We start from the raw sequence: 19941 nt of genomic DNA on the forward strand, positions 1-19941 counted from the left end.
GATATCTATACACTGACTGGCCTCTCTCAATACCACTCTCTCAGGGAGATATCTGTAAACTGACTGGTGTCTCTCATTCCCTCTCCCTCAGGGAGATATCTATACACTGACTGGTGTCTCTCAGTCCCTCTCCATAAGGGAGATATCTGTACACTGACTGGTCTCCTTCAGTACCACTCTCTCAGGGTGATATCTGTACACTGACTGCTGTTTGTCAGTTCCTCTCCCTCAGGGAGACATCTGTACACTGACTGGCGTCTCCCAGTTGCTCCCTCTTCGGGAGTTATCTTTAAACTGACTGGTGTCTCTCAGTCCTTCTACCTCAGGATGATATCTGTACACTGACTGGTGTCTCTCAGTCCCTCTCCCTCAGGGAGATATCATTAAACTGACTGCTGTCTCTCAGTTTCTCTCCCTTATGGACATGTCTGTACATTGACTGTTGTCTGTCAATTGCTCTCCGTCTGTGATATATGTGTACACTGAAGGGTAGCTCTCAATGAATCTCCATCATTGCGATATCTGTACACTGATTGCTGACTCTCATTCCCTGCCTCTAAGGGTGATATCTGTACAATAACTTGTGTATCTCAGTCCCTCACTCTCATGGAGATATCTGTACATTGACTTGTGTCTCTCAGTGCCTCTCCCTCAGGGAGATATCTGCACAATGACTGGTGTCTCAAAGTCCATCTCTCTCACGGACACATCTGTACACGGACTGGGGACTCTTAGTCCCTTCCCCTCTGGGACATATCCATACACTGACTTGTATCTTTCAGTTCCTCCCTCTCAGGTGATATATGTTCACTGACTGGTGTCTGGAATTCCCCAATTTCTCAGTGAGATAGCTGTAAACTGACTGATGTCTCTCAGTCCTTCCCTCTCAGGGTGATATCTGTACACTGACTGGTGTCTCTCAGTACCTCCCTTTCAGGGTGATATCTGTACACTGACTGGCGTCTCTCAGTTGCTCCCTCGCAGGGAGATATCAATACACTGACTGTTGTCTCTCAGTCCCCCTCCCTCAGGGTGATATCTGTACACTGACTGGTGTCTCTCAATCCCTCTCCCTAATGGAGATATCGGTACACTGACTGATCTCTCTCAGTCTCTCTGTCTCTCAGGGATATATCTGTGCACTGACTGGTCTCGCTCAGTACCTTCAACTCAGGGAGATATCTGTACACTGACTGGTGCCTCTCAGTAACTTCCTCTCAGGGAGATATCTGATCACTGACTGGTGTCTCTCATTCCCTCTCCCTCAGGGAGAGATCTATACACTGACTCGTATCTCTCAATCCCTCTCCCTCAGGGAGATATCTGTACACTGACTGGTGTCTCTCAGTCCCTCTCCCTCAGGGAGAGATCTATACACTGACTGGTATCTCTCAATCCCTCTCCCTCAGGGAGACATCTGTACACTGACTGGCGTCTCCCAGTTGCTCCCTCTTCGGGAGATATCTGTAAACTGACTGGTGTCTCTCAGTCCTTCTCCCTCTGGGAGATAGCTTTAAACTGAGTGGTCTCTTAGTCCCTCTCCCTCAGGAAGATATCTGTACACTGACTGATGTCTCTCAGTCTCTCTTTCTCTCCGGGAGATATCTGTACACTGCCTGGTGTCTCTCAGTCCCTCTTCCTCAGGGAGATATCTATATACTGACTGGTCTCGCTCAGTACCTTCAACTCAGGGAGATATCTGCCCACTGTCTGGTTTCCCTCAGTCCCTCCCTCCCTGGGACCTATCAGAACACTTCTGGTGCCTCTCAGTCCCTCTCCCTCTGGCAGATATCTATTCACGGATTGGTGTCTCTCAGTTCTTCTCCCTAACGGATATATATGTACACTGACGGGAATCTCTCAGTCCCTCTCCCTCAGGGAGATATCTGTACACTGACTGGTCTCTCTCAGTACCACTCTCTCAAGCTGATATCTGTACATTGACTGCTCTCTGTCAGTTCCTCTCCCTCAGGGAGACATGTGTACACAGACTGGCGTCTCCCAGTTGCTCCCTCTTCGGGAGATATCTGTACACTGACTGGTGCCTCTCAGTAACTACCTCTCAAAGAGATATCTGTACACTGACTGGTGCCTCTCAGTCCCTCTCCCTCTGGAAGATATCTGTTCACTGATTGGTGTCTCTCAGTTCCGCTCCCTAACGGACATTTATATACACTGACGGGTATTTCTCAGTCCCTCTCCATCAATTAGATATCTGTTCACGGACTGGTGTCTCTCATTCTCTGCCTCACAGGGAGATATCTTTGCGCTGACTGGTGTCTCTCGGACCGTCTCCCTCAGGAAAATATCAACACTGACTGGTATCTCTCAGTAATTCTCTCCCTGGGTGATATCTGTACACTGACTGGTGTCTCTCAGTCCCTCTCCCTCAGGGAGCTTATCTGTACAATGACTGGTCTCTCTCAGTACCACTCTCTAAGGGTGATATCTGTACACTGACTGGTGTCTCTCAGTACCTCCCTCTCAGGGTGATATCTGTACACTGACTGGCGTCTCTCAGTTGTTCGCTCTCAGGGAGATATCAGTACACTGACTGTTGTCTCTCAGTCCCTCTCCTTCAGGGTGATATCTGTACACTGACTGGTGTCTCTCAATCCCTCTACCTAACGGAGATATCGGTACACTGACTGATCTCTCTCAGTCTCTCTCTCTCTCAGGGATATATCTGTGCACTGACTAGTCTCTCAGTCCATTTCCCTCAGGGAAATATCTGTACACTGACTGGTGTCTCTCAGTCCTTCTCCCTCTGGGAGATAACTTTAAACTGAGTGGTCCCTCAGTCCCTCTCCCTTAGGAAGATATATGCACACTGACTTGTGCTTCTCAGTCCCACTCACTCCGGGAGATATCTGTGCACTGACTGGTATCTCTCAGTCCCTCTCCATCAAGGAGATATCTGTCCTCTGACTGATGTCTCTCAGTCTCTCTGTCTCTCACGGAGATATCTATACACTGACTGTTCTCTCTTAGTACCTCCAAATCAGGGAGATATCTGTACACTGACTGGTGCCTCTCAGTAACTCCCTCTCAAGGAGATATCTGTACACTGTCTGGTGTCTCTCAGTCCCTCCCTCCCTGGGAGATATCGGTAAACTGACTGGTGCCTCTCAGTCCCTCTCCCTCTGGAAGATATCTGTTCACTGATTGGTGTCTCTCAGTTCCTCTCCCTCACGGAGATATATATGTACACTGATTGGTGTCTCTCATTCCCTCTCCCTCAGGGAGATATCTATACACTGACTGGTCTCTCTCATTTCCACCCTCTCAGGGTGATATCTGTACACTGACTGCTGTCTGTCAGTTCCTCTCCCTCAGGGAGATATCTGTACACTGACTGGTGTCTCTGAGTCCCTCTCCCTCAGGGAGATATCTGTACAATGACTGGTCTCTCTCAGTACCACTCTCTCAGGGTGATATCTGTACACTGACTGCTGTCTGTTAATTCCTCTCCCTCAGGGAGACATCTGTACACTGACTGGCGTCACCCAGTTGCTGCCTCTTAGGGAAATATCTGTAAACTGACTAATGTCTCTCAGTCCCTCTCCCTCAGGATGACATCTGTACACTGACTGGTGTCTCTCAGTCCCTCCCTCTCAGGGAGATATCAGTAAACTGACAGTCTCTCAGTCGCTCTCCCTTATGGATATGTCTGTACATTGACTGTTGTCTCTCAATTCCTCTCCCTCAGCGATATATATGTACACTGAAAGGTAGCTCTCAGTGAATCTCCATCAGTGCGCTATCTGTACACTGACTGTTGACTCTCATTACCTGCCTCTGAGGGTGATATCAGTACTTTGACTGGTGTATCTCAATCCCTCCCTCTCATGGAGATATCTGTACATTGACTGATCTCTCTCAGTCTCTCTGTCTCTCAGGGATATATCTGTGCACTGACTGGTCTCTCAGTCCATTTCCCTCAGGGAAACATCTGTACACTGACTTGTGTCTCTCAGTCCTTCTCTCGCTGGGAGATATCTTTAAACTGAGTTGTCTCTCCGTCCCACTCCCTCAGGAAGATATCTGTACACTGACCGGTGATTCTCAGTCCCCAACCCTCCGGGAGATATCTGTACACTGACTTGTGTCTCTCAGTCCCTCTCCCTCAAGGAGATATCTGTACACTGACTGGTGATTCTCAGTCCCCTCTCTCCCTCCGGGAGATATCTGTACACTGACTGGTGATTCTCAGTCCCCTCTCTCCCTCCGGGAGATATCTGTGCACTGACTGGTGTCACTCAGTCCCTCTCCCTCAAGGAGATATCTGTCCTCTGACTGATGTCTCTCGGTCTCTCTATCTCTCAGGGAGATATCGGTGCACTGCCTGATGTCTCTCAGTCCCTCTCCCTCAGGGGAATATCTGTACACTGACTTGTGTCTCTCAGTCCCTCTCCCTCAGGGAGATATCTGCGCACTGACTGGTGTCTCTCGGTCTCTCTGTCTCTCACGGAGATATCTGTACACTGACTGGTGTCTCTCAGTCCCTCTCCCTCACGGAGATATCTGTACACTGACTGGTGTCTCTCGGTCTCTCTGTCTCTCAGGGAGGTATCTGTGCACGGCCTGATGTCTCTCGGTCTCTCTGTCTCTCAGGGAGATATCTGTGCACTGCCTGATGTCTCTCAGCTCCACTCCCTCACGGGGATATCTATACACTGACTGGTCTCCGTCAGTAGCTCCAGCTCAGGGAGATATCTGTACACTGAGTGGTGCCTCTCAGTCCCTCTCCCTCAGGGAGATATCTGTACACTGACTGGTGTCTCTCAGTTCCTCTCCCTCAGGGAGATATCTGTGCACTGCCTGATGTCTCTCAGTCCCTCTCCCTCAGGGAGATATCTGTACACTGACTTGTGTCTCTCAGTCCCTCTCCCTCATGGAGATATCTGTCCTCTGACTGATGTCTCTCGGTCTCTCTGTCTCTCAGGGAGATATCTGTGCACTGCCTGATGTCTCTCAGTCCCTCTCCCTCACGGAGATATCTGTACACTGACTGGTCTCTGTCAGTAGCTCTAGCTCAGGGAGATATCTGTACACTGACTGGTGCCTCTCAGTCCCTCTTCCTCTGGAAGATATCTGTTCACTGATTGGTGTCTTTCAGTTCCTCTCCCTAACGTACATATATGTACACTGACGGGTATCTCTCAGTCCCTCTCCATCAATGAGATATCTGTACACGGACTGGTGTCTCTCAATCTCTGCCTCACAAGGGAGATATATTTGCGCTGACTGGTATCTCTCAGCCCCTCTCCCTCTGGAGATATCTATACCCTGACTGGTGTCTATCAGTACCTCCCTCTCACGGTGTTATCTGTACACTTATTGGTGTCTCTCAGACACTTTCCCTCAGGGACATATCTGGACACTGACTGGTGTCTCTCATTCCCTCTCCCTCAGGGAGATATCTGTACACTGACTGGTGTCTCTCATTCCCTCTCCCTCAGGGAGATATCTATACACTGACTGGTGTCTCTCAGTCCCTCTCCCTCAGGGAGATATCTGTGCACTGACTGGTCTCTCTCAGTACCACCCTCTCAGGGCGATATCTGTACACTGACTGCTGTCTATCAGTTCCTTTCCTCAGGGAGACTTCTGTACACTGACTGGCGTCTTCCAGTTGCTCCCTCTCAGGAGATATCTGTACAATGACTGGTGTCTCTCAGTCCCTCCCTCTAGGGGAGATATTAGTAAACTGACTGGTGTCTCTCAGTCGCTCTAACTTATGGACATGTCTGTACATTGACTGATGTCTCTCAGTTCCTCTCCCTCAGCGATATATATGTACACTGAAGGGTATCTCTCAGTAAATCTGCATCAGTGCGATATCTGTACACTGACTGTTGTGTCTCATTCCCTGCCTTTGATGGTGATATCTGTACACAGACTGGTGTATCTCAATCCCTCACTCTCATGGAGATATCTGTACATTGAGTTGTGTCTCTCAGTGCTTCTCCCTCAGTAAGATATCTGTGCACTGACTGGTGTCTCAAAGTCCATCTCTCTCACGGACACATCTGTACACGGACTTGGGACTCTTAGTCCCTTCCCCTCATGGACATATCTGCACACTGACTTGTATCTCTCAGTCCCTCCCTCTCAAGGTGATATCTGTTCACCGACTGGTGTCTCGAATTCCCCAATTTCTCAGGGAGATATCTGCACACTGACTGGTGTCTCTCAGTACCTCCCTGTCCGGGTGATATCTGTACACTGACTGGAGTCTCTCAGTACCTCTCTCTCAGGGTGATATCTGTACACTGACTGGCGTCTCTCAGTTGCTCCCTCTCAGGGAGATATCAGTACACTGACTGTTGTCTCTCAGTCCCTCTCCCTCAGGGTGATATCTGTACACTGACTGTTGTCTCTCAGTCCCTCTCCCTCAGGGTGATATCTGTACACTGACTGGCGTCTCTCAGTACCTCTCTCTCAGGGAGATATCAGTACACTGACTGGTGTCGCTCAGTCCCCCTCCCTCAGGGAGATATCAGTACACTGACTGTTGTCTCTCAGTCCCTCTCCCTCAGGGTGATATCTGTAAACTGACTGGTGTCTCTCAATCACTCTGCCTAAGGGAGATATCGATACACTGACTGATATCTCTCAGTCTCTCTGTCTCTCATGGTTATATCTGTGCACTGACTGGTCTCAGTCCATTTCCCTCTGTGATATATCTGTACACTGACTGGCGTCTCTCAGTCCTTCTCCCTCTGGGAGATATCTTTAAACTGAGTGGTCTCTCAGACCCTCTCCCTCAGGAAGATATGTGTACACTGACTGGTGCTTCTCAGTCCCACTCCCTCCGCGAGATATCTGTGCACTGACTGGTGTCTCTCAGTCCCTCTGCCTCAGGGAGATATCTGTCCTCTGACTGATGTCTCTCAGTCTCTCTCCCTCACTAAGATATCTATACACTGACTGGTCTCTCTTAGTACCTCCAACTCAGGGTGATATCTGTGCACTGACTGGCGTTTCTCAGTTGCTCCCTCTCAGGCAGATATCTGTACACTGACTGGTGTCTCTCAGTCCCTCTCCCTCAGCGAGATATCGGTACACAGACTGGTGTCTCTCATTGCTTCTCTCAAAGGGAGATATCAGTAAACTAATTGACTATCTCTCAGTCACTCTCTTTGAGGGAGATGTCTGTACACTGATTGTTGTCCTCCAGTCCTTCCTCCTCAGTGAGTTCCCTGCAAACTGAATGATCGCTCCCAGTTCTTTTTCTCACAGCGATATCTGTACGCTGACTGGTTTCTCATAGTCACTCGCTCTTAGGGAGATATTTGTACGCTGAATGGTGTCTCTCAGTCCCATCTCCCTCAGGGAGATATCTGTGCAAAGACTGGTGTATCTCAGTCCCTCTCCCTCAGGAAGATAGCTGTACACTGACTGATCTATGTCTGTGCATCTCCCTCATGGAGACATCTGTACACTGACTGGTGTCTCACAATCCTCTCCCTCATGGAGATATCTGTACACTGACTGGTGTCTCTCAGTCCCTCTCCCTGTGGGAGATACCTGTACACTGACTGGTGTCTCTCAGTCCCTCTCCCTGCGGGAGATACCTGTACATGGACTAGTATCTCTCAGTTCCTCTCTCAAAGGGAGATAACTGTGAACTGACTGGTGTATCTCAATACCTCTCGCTCAGGGAGATATCTATACTCAGACAGGTGTCACTCAGTCCCCTCTCTCAGGGAGAAATCTGTACGCTGACTACTGTGTCATGGGGAGATACATGTGCACTGCCTGGTATCTCTCATTGCTTCTCTTTTCGGGAGATATCAGTAAACTGACTGGTGTGTCTCAGTCCCTTTCCATGAAGGAAATACCTTTACACTGACTGCTGTCTCTCATTCCCTCTCCATGAGGGAAATATCTTTGCACTGATTGTCTCTCTGTGACTATCCCTCAGGGGGATATCGGTTCACTTTCTGTTATCTCTCACCTCCTCTCCCTCTGTGTGATATCTGTAAACTGACTGGTGTCTCTCAATCACTCTGCCTAAGGGAGATATCGATACACTGACTGATATCTCTCAGTCTCTCTTTCTCTCATGGTTATATCTGTGCACTGACTGGTCTCAGTCCATTTCCCTCTGTGATATATCTGTACACTGACTGGCGTCTCTCAGTCCTTCTCCCTCTGGGAGATATCTTTAAACTGAGTGGTCTCTCAGACCCTCTCCCTCAGGAAGATATGTGTACACTGACTGGTGCTTCTCAGTCCCACTCCCTCCGCGAGATATCTGTGCACTGACTGGTGTCTCTCAGTCCCTCTGCCTCAGGGAGATATCTGTCCTCTGACTGATGTCTCTCAGTCTCTCTCCCTCACTAAGATATCTATACACTGACTGGTCTCTCTTAGTACCTCCAACTCAGGGTGATATCTGTGCACTGACTGGCGTTTCTCAGTTGCTCCCTCTCAGGCAGATATCTGTACACTGACTGGTGTCTCTCAGTCCCTCTCCCTCAGCGAGATATCGGTACACAGACTGGTGTCTCTCATTGCTTCTCTCAAAGGGAGATATCAGTAAACTAATTGACTATCTCTCAGTCACTCTCTTTGAGGGAGATGTCTGTACACTGATTGTTGTCCTCCAGTCCTTCCTCCTCAGTGAGTTCCCTGCAAACTGAATGATCGCTCCCAGTTCTTTTTCTCACAGCGATATCTGTACGCTGACTGGTTTCTCATAGTCACTCGCTCTTAGGGAGATATTTGTACGCTGAATGGTGTCTCCCAGTCCCATCTCCCTCAGGGAGATATCTGTGCAAAGACTGGTGTATCTCAGTCCCTCTCCCTCAGGAAGATAGCTGTACACTGACTGATCTATGTCTGTGCATCTCCCTCATGGAGACATCTGTACACTGACTGGTGTCTCACTATCCTCTCCCTCATGGAGATATCTGTACACTGACTGGTGTCTCTCAGTCCCTCTCCCTGTGGGAGATACCTGTACACTGACTGGTGTCTCTCAGTCCCTCTCCCTGCGGGAGATACCTGTACATGGACTGGTATCTCTCAGTTCCTCTCTCAAAGGGAGATAACTGTGAACTGACTGGTGTATCTCAATACCTCTCGCTCAGGGAGATATCTATACTCAGACAGGTGTCACTCAGTCCCCTCTCTCAGGGAGAAATCTGTACGCTGACTACTGTGTCATGGGGAGATACATGTGCACTGCCTGGTATCTCTCATTGCTTCTCTTTTAGGGAGATATCAGTAAACTGACTGGTGTGTCTCAGTCCCTTTCCATGAAGGAAATACCTTTAACTGACTGCTGTCTCTCATTCCCTCTCCATGAGGGAAATATCTTTGCACTGATTGTCTCTCTGTGACTATCCCTCAGGGGGATATCGGTTCACTTTCTGTTATCTCTCACCTCCTCTCCCTCTGTGTGATATCTGTACACTGACTGGTGTTTCTCAATCTCTCTCTCTCAGGGAGATGTTTTTTGACTTTATGTTGACTCTCGGGGAGATGTATCTACACTTACTGGTGTCTCTCAGTCCTCTCTCGCTCAGGGAGATGTCTGCTCAATTAGTGGTGTCTCCCTCACCATCACTCTCTTTGCACTGACTGGTGTCTCACAACGAGATATATGTACGCTGACTGGTATCTCTCAGACTCATCCTCAGTGAGTTTTCTGTACAATGAATGGTGTCTCCCAGCCCCTCTCCATCAGCGAGATATCTGTACACTGAATGTTCACTCTTTGAGCCTCTCATAGGGAAGAAATCTATACACTGACTATTGGCTTCCATTCCCTCTCCTTCAGCGAGATATCTGTAAACAGACAGGTGTCTCTCAGTCCTCTCTCTCGGGGAAGTATCTGTCCACTGACTGATGCTTCTCAGTGATGTTCTCACAGGGAGATATCAGTAAAGGGACTGGTGTCTGTCAGCACCCTCTCGAAGGGAGATGTCTCTACACTGACTTACGTCTTTCTGTGCCATTCCCTCAAAATGACACGTGTACAATGAATGGTTTCTCTCAGTCACCCCTCCCCCTGAGAGATTTGTGTACACTGAATTGTGTCTCACACTGAAATATCTGTGCACTGACTGGTGTCTCTCAGTCCCGTCTCCCTCAGGGAGATATCTGTACACTGACGGGTGGCTTCAGTCCCTCGACCTCTGGGTGATATCAATACACTAAATGGTGTCTCTCAGTCCCTCGCCCTCAGGGAGATATCGGTACACTGACTGGTAGCTCTGATTCCCCCCTCCCTCAGGTTGATATCTGTAAACTGACGTGTCTCTCTCTGTCCCTCATCCTCAGGGAGGTATCTGTACAGTAACTGGTGTCTCTCTGTGCCTCTCCATCATGGGGATATTTATACACGTTCTGATGTCTCTCAGCCACTCACCCTCAGGGATGTATTTATACACTGACTTTTGTCTCTCAGACTCTCTCCCTCAGAAAGATATTTTTATATGGACTAACGTCTCTCATTCCCTCTCTCTCACGGAGATAACTGTGCACTGACAGTTGTCTCTCAGCCCCTCGCGCTGAAGGAGATATTTATACACTTGCCAGATGTCTCACAGACCGCTCTTTCTCAGGGAGCTATCTGTAAACTGACTGGTGTCTCTCCATACTCGCTCAGGGAGATGTCTGTACACTGACTGGGACTCACATTCTCCTCTTTCTCAGGGAGATATCAGTAAACTAATGTGTCTCTCCGATTCGCTCAGGGAGATGTCTGCACACTGTCTGGTGTCTCTCAGGCACCTCTTTCTCAGCGAGATATCTGTAAACTAACTTGTGTCTCTCTCTACTCTTTCAGGGCGATGTTAGAACACTGACTGACGTCTCTCAGTCCCTCGACCTACGGGAGATGTCTGTACACTGACTGTTTTCTCTCAGTCCCTCTAACTAGTCGATATGTCTGTACACTGACTGGTGTCCCACAATCTTCCTTCTCTCGGGGAGCTATCTGTATACAGACTAGAGGGATGCATATGCAAACTGAGCAACTTCAGAGTCTTCAAACACAGAAAGAAACAAGATGGTGGAATATACAAAACCTGAAGCCCTAGACATGTTTAGATGGAAATAGAAACAGAATCTGCTGGAACACGCAGCAAGTGAACAGGGAGGTGTGGACTCACAGTCTATTTGTGTATCTGTGTGGTCATAGCAAAACCTTTGTCAGGTTTCGCGAGATGGTGCTGATGTTACTCATTAAATCAATACCGTAGACAATGATCATGACAACACGATAGCAATTCCACCTTGGGCTCTCGTGAAAATGAATTCTCTTTAGTTTTCAAATAAGAAATACAACTGGAATAAAATAATCACCTAAAATGGAACGATTCATTCCCCTCTGCAACTTTAAAGCCCATGTGTGTCTCACTGTCAGATCCTGTACATGTGTAGTACAATAACGGGTAAGCCGGCTACAGCACAGTTTACATACAAAGTAAAACTACCCGACAGTGTACCATCAAACAGTCCCAGGACATGTACAGCACGGGTTAGATACAGAGTAAAGCTCCCTTACACTGTCCCATCAAAATCTCCAATGGCAGATGCAGCACGAGTCAGATATAGAGTAAAGCTCCATCTACATTGTCTCATCAAACACTCCCAGGGACAGTACAGCACGAGTTAGACACAGACGTAAGCTCCCTCTACATTGTCCCCATGAAACATTGCCAAGGCAGGTTCTGCATAGAATCATTGTATGTTTACACCACAGAACAAGCTCTTTCGGCCTGTCGACCCCGTGCCGAATCTCAGCTCGTCCCACTCTCCTGTCCCTTCACCATAGACATGCGATTTTTTTTCCACAGTTACTTATCCAACTCCCTTCTGGAAAGATAAGATATAGTCTAACTCCACCACGCTTTCAGACAGCGCATTCCAGTTCTTAACAACACGCTGCATAAAAAAATCATTTGGATCTTTTGCCCATCAGCTTAAATCTGTGCCTTCTGCATTTTGCCTGTATTGCCAGTTTCTCTCGAACTTCTCTGTCCAGACCCATCATGAATTTGAACTATCAAATCTCCTCTCGATCTTCTATGCTCCAAGCAGAACAACCCCATCTTCTTCAATGTATCCATGTAACTGAAGTCCCTCATCCCTGAAATCATTCTGCATCTTCTCCAAGGCCTTCACAAACTTCACATCTTTCCCAAAGAGAGGTGCCAAGAATTGGACACAATACTCCAGTTGGGGCCAAACCATTTTTTTTAACAGGTTCAGCATAATTTCCAAACTTGTGTACTCTATACCACTGTTTATGAAGCACAGGATCCCATAAGCACGGTTAATTGATTTTTATACCTGTTTCTCCTGTTCCTCCTGATCATGTACGCACTTTAGGATTGTATATATAGCTTTATAATTCCTCTTATTCTTCCTACCAAACTGTATCAATTCACACTTTACTGCGTTAAATTTCAGCCCACTTTACGAGGCTGTCGATATCTTCCTGAAGTCTATCACTCTCCTCCACACTGTTTACAATACTTATCCATTTTCTGTCATCTGCAAATTTTGCTAATTTGCCCTGTACACGAACGTTCAAATCATTAATATATATCAAGAAAAGCAGTGGTCCTAGTAACGAACCCTGGGGAACACCACTGTATACCTTCCTCAAGCCCAAAACAAACAACCGTTCATCACGACTCTCTGTTTCCTGTCGCAAAGTCAATTTTCAATCCATGCTAACTCTGCCCCTTTTATTCCTTGGGCTTTAACTTTGCTGGAAAGCCTATTATGTGGCACTTTGCCGAACGTCTTTTAGAAATCCATGTACATTACGTCAACCGTATTGTCCTCAGCAACCCTCCCCTTTACCGCATCAAAAATCTCTATCAAGTTGCTTACACATGATTTACCATTAATAAGTCTCTGCTGGATTTATTTAATTAAGCCACGCTTGGCCAAGTGACTGTTAATTTTATCCTGGATTACTGTTTCTAAAAGGTGAATGGCCTGTGGTTGCTGGGTTTATTAGTACACCATTTCTTGAACAATAGTGTAACATTTGCAATTCTTCAGTCCTCTTGCACCACACACATACCTATGGAGGTTTGGAATAATATGGCCAGAATCTCTGCAATTTCCTCTCTCATATCCGTCAACATTCTAGGATGCATCCTATCCACTCCTGCTCATGTATCTACTTTAAATTCAACCAGCATTCCAATACCTCTTATTTATCCATTTTTATTCAACAAGTCAACTCTACCCCACTCCTTCCCTATGTCTATGGCAACATCTTCTTCCTTGTTGAAGAGAGATGCCATCATCTATGCTTCTATGCATAGAAACATAGAACCTTAGAAAATAGGGGCAGGAGTAAGCCATTTGGCCCTTCTAGCCTGCACCGCCATTCAATAAGATCATGGCTGATCATTCCCTCAATACCCCTTTCCTGCTTTCTCTCCATATATATCCAATGAACTGGCATCAACAACGCTTTGCGGTAGGGAATTCCACATGTTAACAACTCTCTGAGTAAAGAAGTTTCTCCTCATCTCAGTCCTCAATGGCCCATTCCTTATCCTATGACTATGTCCTCTGGTTCTGGACTTCCCCAACATCGGGAACATTCTTCGCGCATCTAACCTGTCCAGTCCTGTCAGAAACTTATACGTTTCAATGAGATCCCCTCTCATCCTTATAAACTCAAGTGCTTAAAGGCCCAGTCGATTCAGTCTCTCCTCGTATATCAGTGCAGCCATCCCTGGAATCAGTCTGGTGAACCTTCGCGGCACTCCCTCAATATCAAGAACGTCCTTCCTCAGATTAGGAGACCAAAACTGAACACAATATTCCAGGTGAGGCCTCGCCAAGGCCCTGCATAACTGCAGTAAGACTTCCCTGCTCCTATATTCAAATCCCCTTGCTATGAAGGCTAAACTAACATAGTTCCCCTTGTTGGTCCCGAATCGGCTCCACCCCTCTTCTGACTACCCTTTTGCTATAAGTATTCATATAGAAGACTTTTAAATTACATTTTATGTTGACTACCATTCTATTTGCATACCCTCTCATTGCCCCTATTATTTTCTGTTTCACTTCGCTGATCTTTCTATACATAGTCTGATTCTCATATGTATTTCCAACCTGACATCTGTCATACACGTTGTTTTTCTGCTTCATCATAATCTCTGCCTGTTTCATCATCCAGGGAGCTCTGACTTTAGTTGCCCGACTGTATGTCGCGGAAAATAATTCCTTCAATTCTTCACCAGCTAAATAATTACTCAGATTGGTTCCTCCGTTTATTGATAAAAAAATAACTGCATGGGAGAAACATTGATGCTTTGACTCCAGTTACTGTTGGTCTTTTTTAGTGGACTACCATTTTATAATGCCCTAGGTGGAGCCAATTGCCCGACCCCCACCACTCACTCCCCCGTGTATGTGTGCGTGTGGTTATTAACTGCAGTATACTCTCCAGGTCCAAATAAAGAGTTTCTGCACACCAGCCATCTCATTGTAACTCTGAGCGTCTCAGCGAAAAACGTTGAAAGCACTGCTCTTGTTACTTGGAGATTTGCTGTTGGTGCAGCCCACCACTGCCGAAGAGGAGACTGCTAATGTATCATTCGGAGTTTAGTACACCTCTCGAGCAGAAGGAGGCAATTCAGCCCCTCGAGCCTGGTCCACCATTCGATTAGGTCATGGCTGGCCTGTATCATAACTCCATCTTGCTCCTTGGTTTCTTAAAACCCTTACGCGACAATTATCAGTCCATTACAGCGTTACCATTTTCAATTCAAGCTCGGAGTGCACAGGATTTTGGGGGGGAGATTCCCAGATTCCTACTGCCCTTTGTGTGAAGAAGTGCTTCCTGATATCACGGCTGAATGGCCAGGCTCCAATTCGAAGGATGTGACACTTGTTCCGGGCTACACACCCTTCTGCCACCCACACCACGGGCACATCTTCACCCCTGAGCAAAATAACAACGGGACTGACTTCAATCCGACTTTCAGATCCGTCCAACATTCCCGGCAGAAGGCAACATTAATTCAGGCTCCGTAGGATGTGTAGGGCCTGCGACCACAGAACCTGGATAATTGCTGTCCGAATTATGGGCCGTGCTCAGAATTATAACTAAAGGGAACATTACTCTATATCCAACCCATGCTGTACCCGCCCTGGGAGTGTTTGATGGGACAGTGTAGAGGGACATTTACTCCATATCCAACCCATGATGTCCGAATAATGTGCCGTGCTCAGAAATATAACTAAAGGGAGCTTTACTCTGTATCCAACCCGTGTTCTACCTGTCCTGAGAGTGTTTGATGGGAAAGTGTCGACGGAGCTTTACTCTGTATCTAATCCCGTGCTGTACGTGCCCTGGGAGCGTTTGATGGGACAATGCAGAACGAGCTTTACTCTATATCAAAACCATGCTGTACCCGCCCTGGGTGTGTTTGATGGGGCAGTGTTTGAGACAGATTTAAACTGTATCTAACCCGCTGGACCTGTCCTGGGAGTGTTTGATGGGACAGTATAGAGGAAGCTTTACTCTGTATCTAACCTGTGCTGTGCTGTACCTGGCCTGGGAGTGTTTAATGAGACAGTGTAGAGGGAGCTTATTCTCTGTCTAACCCGTGCTCTATATGTCCTGTGAGTATTCGGTGGGGCAGTGTGGAGGGAGCTTTACTCTGTATCTAACCCGTGCTGTACCCACCCTGGGAATGTCTGATGGGACAGGGTTGAGCGAGTTTTACTATGCACCTAACCGGGGAATGTTTGATGGGAATATCTAAGTATGTGTGGGGAGAGGCCCATGTATGGTGGGTTCGGGGGTTATGGAGACTCTCGGGGTTTGTGTGGGGAAAGACCCACATACCGGTGGGTCCAAAGGTTACGGAGACTCTCGGGGTATGTGTGGGGAAATGCACATGTCTCTCAGGGGCGCTAGAGGTATTCAAGCCTCCTTTTGGCCACGTGATCATCTGTATGAATGGAAATACCCAAAACATATATCTACAGTTAGCTTAAATAAAAATACCTCACATATTAAACATTAATTAAAATGGTATTTCATTATATATTTAAGGGAAAGCATTTTTTAGAAATATTAATGTACATGTTGTTAAGGGTCTAACACTACACTGGCAAAATACCACACATTCTGGGTTTTAGTGCCAAATACGGACCATTATTGAATCTGCTTCACTCACATATTAAGGCTTTGCATTCCAGATGAAAATTCGCTGCATAAAACACATTCTCCTCATCTTCCCTCTGTTTTTTTTTACCAATTATATTAAATCAGTCTCTTTTGGTTATCAACCCATCAGCCACCGGGAACAGTTTCTCATCATTTACTCTATTCAAACCGCTCATAAACATGAACAACTCTATTAAATCTCTGCTTAATCTTCTCTGTTGTAAGGAGAACAACCCGAGCTTCTGCAATCTGTACATACAACTGAAACGTCTCATTTCTGGTACCATTTCAGTAAATCTGGTCTACGCCTTCTCCAAGGCCTTGACAACCTTCATTAAATGTGATTCTCAGAATTGGACACAATAGTCCAGTTCAGGACTAAGCAGTGTTTTATAAAGGTTTAAAAAAATAACCTTGCTTTTAAAGCTAAAGATCCTGTATTCGGTTTAAAATCCTTCCCAACCTGTCCTGTCACCTCCAAAGATTAGTGTCCGATAACTGCCAGGTCACTCTCCAAAGATTAGTGTCCGATAACTCCCAGGTCTCTCTCCAAAGATTAGTGTCGGGTGAGAAAGTAGTGTCTCAAACGAGCGTACTATGCTTAACAAAGGGGAGTACAGAGTGATGAGGGCAGAGTTGGCTAAAGTAGACTGGAAACACAGACTAAAAGGTGGCACAATTTAGGAACAGTGGAGGAATTTAAGGAGCTCTTTCATAGTGCTCAACAAAAATATATTCCAGTGAAAAAGAAGGGCAATAAAGAAGGGATAACCAGCCGTGGATAACCAAGGAAATAAAGGAGAGTATCAATCTAAAAACCAATGCCTATTAGCTGGCCACGATTAGTGGGAAACTAGAAGATTGGGAGAATTTTAAACGACAGCAAAGAATGACAAAGAAAGTAATAAAGAAAGGAAAGAAAGATGACGAAAGTAAACTTGCGCAAAACATAAAAACAGATAGTAAATGCTTTTACATGTATATAAAACGGAAAAGAGTGACTAAAGGAAATGTTGGTCCATTAGAAGATGAGAAGGGTGATTTAAGAATGGGGAAATGTGGAAATGGCTGAGATTTTAACAAATATTTTGCTTCGGTCTTCACAGTGGAAGATAAAAAAAACCAAGCCAAAAATTGCTGGTCACAGGAATGTGGGAAGGGAGGACCTTGAGACAATCACTATTACTAGGCGGGTAGTGCTGGACAGGCTAATGGGACTGAAGGTAGACAAGTCCCCTGGTCCTGAAGAAATGCATTCCAGGGTATTAAAAGAGATGGCAGAAGTTATAGCAGATGCTTTTTTTTATAATCTCCCACATTCCTCTGGACTCTGTGGAGGTACCAGCGGATTGGAAAGCAGCTAATGTAACGCCTCTGTTTAAAAAAAGGGGGCAGACAAAAGGCAGGTAACTAGAGGCTAGTTAGTTTAACATCTCTAGTGGGGAACATGCTTGAAACTATCATTACAGAGAAATAGCGGGACATCTAGATAGGAATAGTGCAATCAAGAAGACGCAACATGGATTCATGAAGGGGAAATCATGTTTAACTAATTTACTGGAATTCTTTGAGGATATAACGAGCATGGTGGATAGAGGTGTACTGATGGATGTGGTGCATTTAGATTTCCAAAAGGCATTCGATAAGTTGCCACACAAAAGGTTACTGCAGAAGGTAAAGGTACGTGGAGTCAGAGGAAATGTATTGCATGGATAAAGAATTGGCTGGCTAACAGAAAGCAGAGAGTCAGGATAAATGGGTCACTTTTTGCTGGAAATCGGTGGTTATTGGTGTGCCACAAGGATCGGTGCTGGGACCACAACTTTTTACAATATACATAGATGACCTGGAAGAGGGGACAGAGTGTAGTATAACAAAATTTGCAGATGACACAAAGATTAGTGGGAAAGCGGGTTGTGTAGAGGACACAGAGAGACTGCAAGGAGATTTGGATAGGTTAAGCGAATGGGCTAAGGTTTGGCAGATGGAATACAATGTCGGAACGTGTGAGGTCATCCGCCTTGGAAAAAAATAGTAAAAGGGAATATTATTTGAATGGGGAGAAATTGCAACATGCTACGGTGCAGACGGACCTGGGGGTCCTTGTGCATGAATCCCAAAAAGTTAGTTTGCAGGTGCAGCAGGGAATCAGGAAGGCGAATGGAATGTTGGCCTTCATTGCGAGAGGGATGGAATACAAAAGCAGGGATGTCCTCCTGCAAATGTATAGGGTATTGTTGAGGCCGCACCTGGAGTACTGCGTGCAGTTTTGATAACCTTACTTAAGGAAGAATATACTAGCTTTGGAGGGGTTACAGAGACGATACACTAGGCTGATTACGGAGATGAGGGGGTTACCTTATGATGATAGATTGCGTAGACTGGGTCTTTACTCGTTGGAGTTTAGAAGGATGAGGAGGGATCTTATAGAAACAATTAAAATAATGAAAGGGATAGACAAGATAGAGGCAGAGAGGTTGTTTCCACTGGTCGGGGAGACTAGAACTAGGGGGAACAGCCTCAAAATACGGGGGAGCCAATTTAAAACCGAGTTGAGAAGGAATTTCCTCTCCCAGAGGGCTGTGAATCTGTGGAATTCTCTGCCCAAGGAAGCAGATGAGGCTGGCTCATTGAATGTATTCAAATCACAGATAGATAGATTTTTAACCAATAAGGGAATTAAGGGTTATGGGGAGCGGACGGTAAGTGGAGCTGAGTCCACGTCCAGATCAGCCATGATTTTGTTGAATGGCGGAGCAGGCTCGAGGGGCTAGATGGCCTACTCCTGTTCCTAAGTCTTATGTCTTATGTTCTTATGTTCTAACTCCCAGGTCTCTCTGTACCTGCACTCCCTTTAAAATTGCATAATTTAGTTTATATTGCCTCTCCTCATTTTTCCTCCCAAAATGTATCACTTCACACTTTCTTATGTTAAATTTTAACTGCCATGTTTCTGCCCATTTCCCCGGTCTCTCTATGTGTTCCTCAAATCTGCTACTCTCCTTACTGTTTGCTGCATTGCTGAGTTTCATACCATCTGCAGACTTTAAAATCATGCCATTTAGACAACTCCAGGCCATTAATTTCTATCAAACAGGGCACTGGCCCTTATATCGATCACTGGGCGACATCACTCTATACTTCCTTTCCGTCAGAAAAACAACCCTTCAAATTATTCTCTGTTACCTGTCCCTTAGCCAATGTTGTATCCACACAATCAGTGTCCCTTTACTTCCATGGGTTTCCATTTCCATATTAAATCTATTATGTGGCACTGTAGCAAGCCCCTTTGAAAGTCCAAATTCATAACATCAACTGCACTACACACATCAACCCTCTCCGTTACTTCATCAGAACAACCAATCAAGTTTATCAGACATACGTTGTCTTTGAAGCAATTTGTGCAGGTTGTCATTGCTTAATTCATGCTTTTCCAAGTGACAGATAATGTTAGCCTGGAATAAGGCCTCTAGAATTTTCCCCATCACCGAAGCTAGGTTAACCGGCCAGTAGTTATATGGTTTAATCCACTCTCCTTTTTTAAACTTGCTGTAACATTTGAAAACCTACAGTCTTCTGACACCACTCCCATATACAAGGAGGATTGAAAGAGTCCAGCCATAGCCTGCGCTATTTCCACCATTGCTTCCCTCTGCAACCTTCATACATCCCATTCTGACCGGGTAAATGTTCGAACATTTTGTGGTACAAAAAGTGTTGGATTCAAAGGAGTTAACTGAAGTTGTTTGTGCAGTGACTGTAATTAATCT

The 19941-nt window shown here is 46.1% G+C and overlaps 1 protein-coding gene across 1 annotated transcript in view; it reads right to left on the reverse strand.

Moving 5' to 3' along the window:
* LOC139256328 (histone H2B 1.2-like) overlaps nucleotides 1–19656 on the reverse strand; it is a 29904-nt gene extending 10248 nt beyond the window's left edge. The window contains exon 1 of the mRNA XM_070874202.1: nucleotides 19554–19656. Within this exon, the coding sequence (XP_070730303.1) occupies nucleotides 19554–19656 (103 nt within the window). The remainder of the gene's footprint in view (nucleotides 1–19553) is intronic.
* Between the last annotated feature and the right edge of the window lie 285 nt (nucleotides 19657–19941).

The sequence above is a fragment of the Pristiophorus japonicus genome, unplaced genomic scaffold, assembly GCF_044704955.1.
Source record: "Pristiophorus japonicus isolate sPriJap1 unplaced genomic scaffold, sPriJap1.hap1 HAP1_SCAFFOLD_71, whole genome shotgun sequence".
NCBI classification, from domain to species: Eukaryota; Metazoa; Chordata; class Chondrichthyes; family Pristiophoridae; genus Pristiophorus; species Pristiophorus japonicus.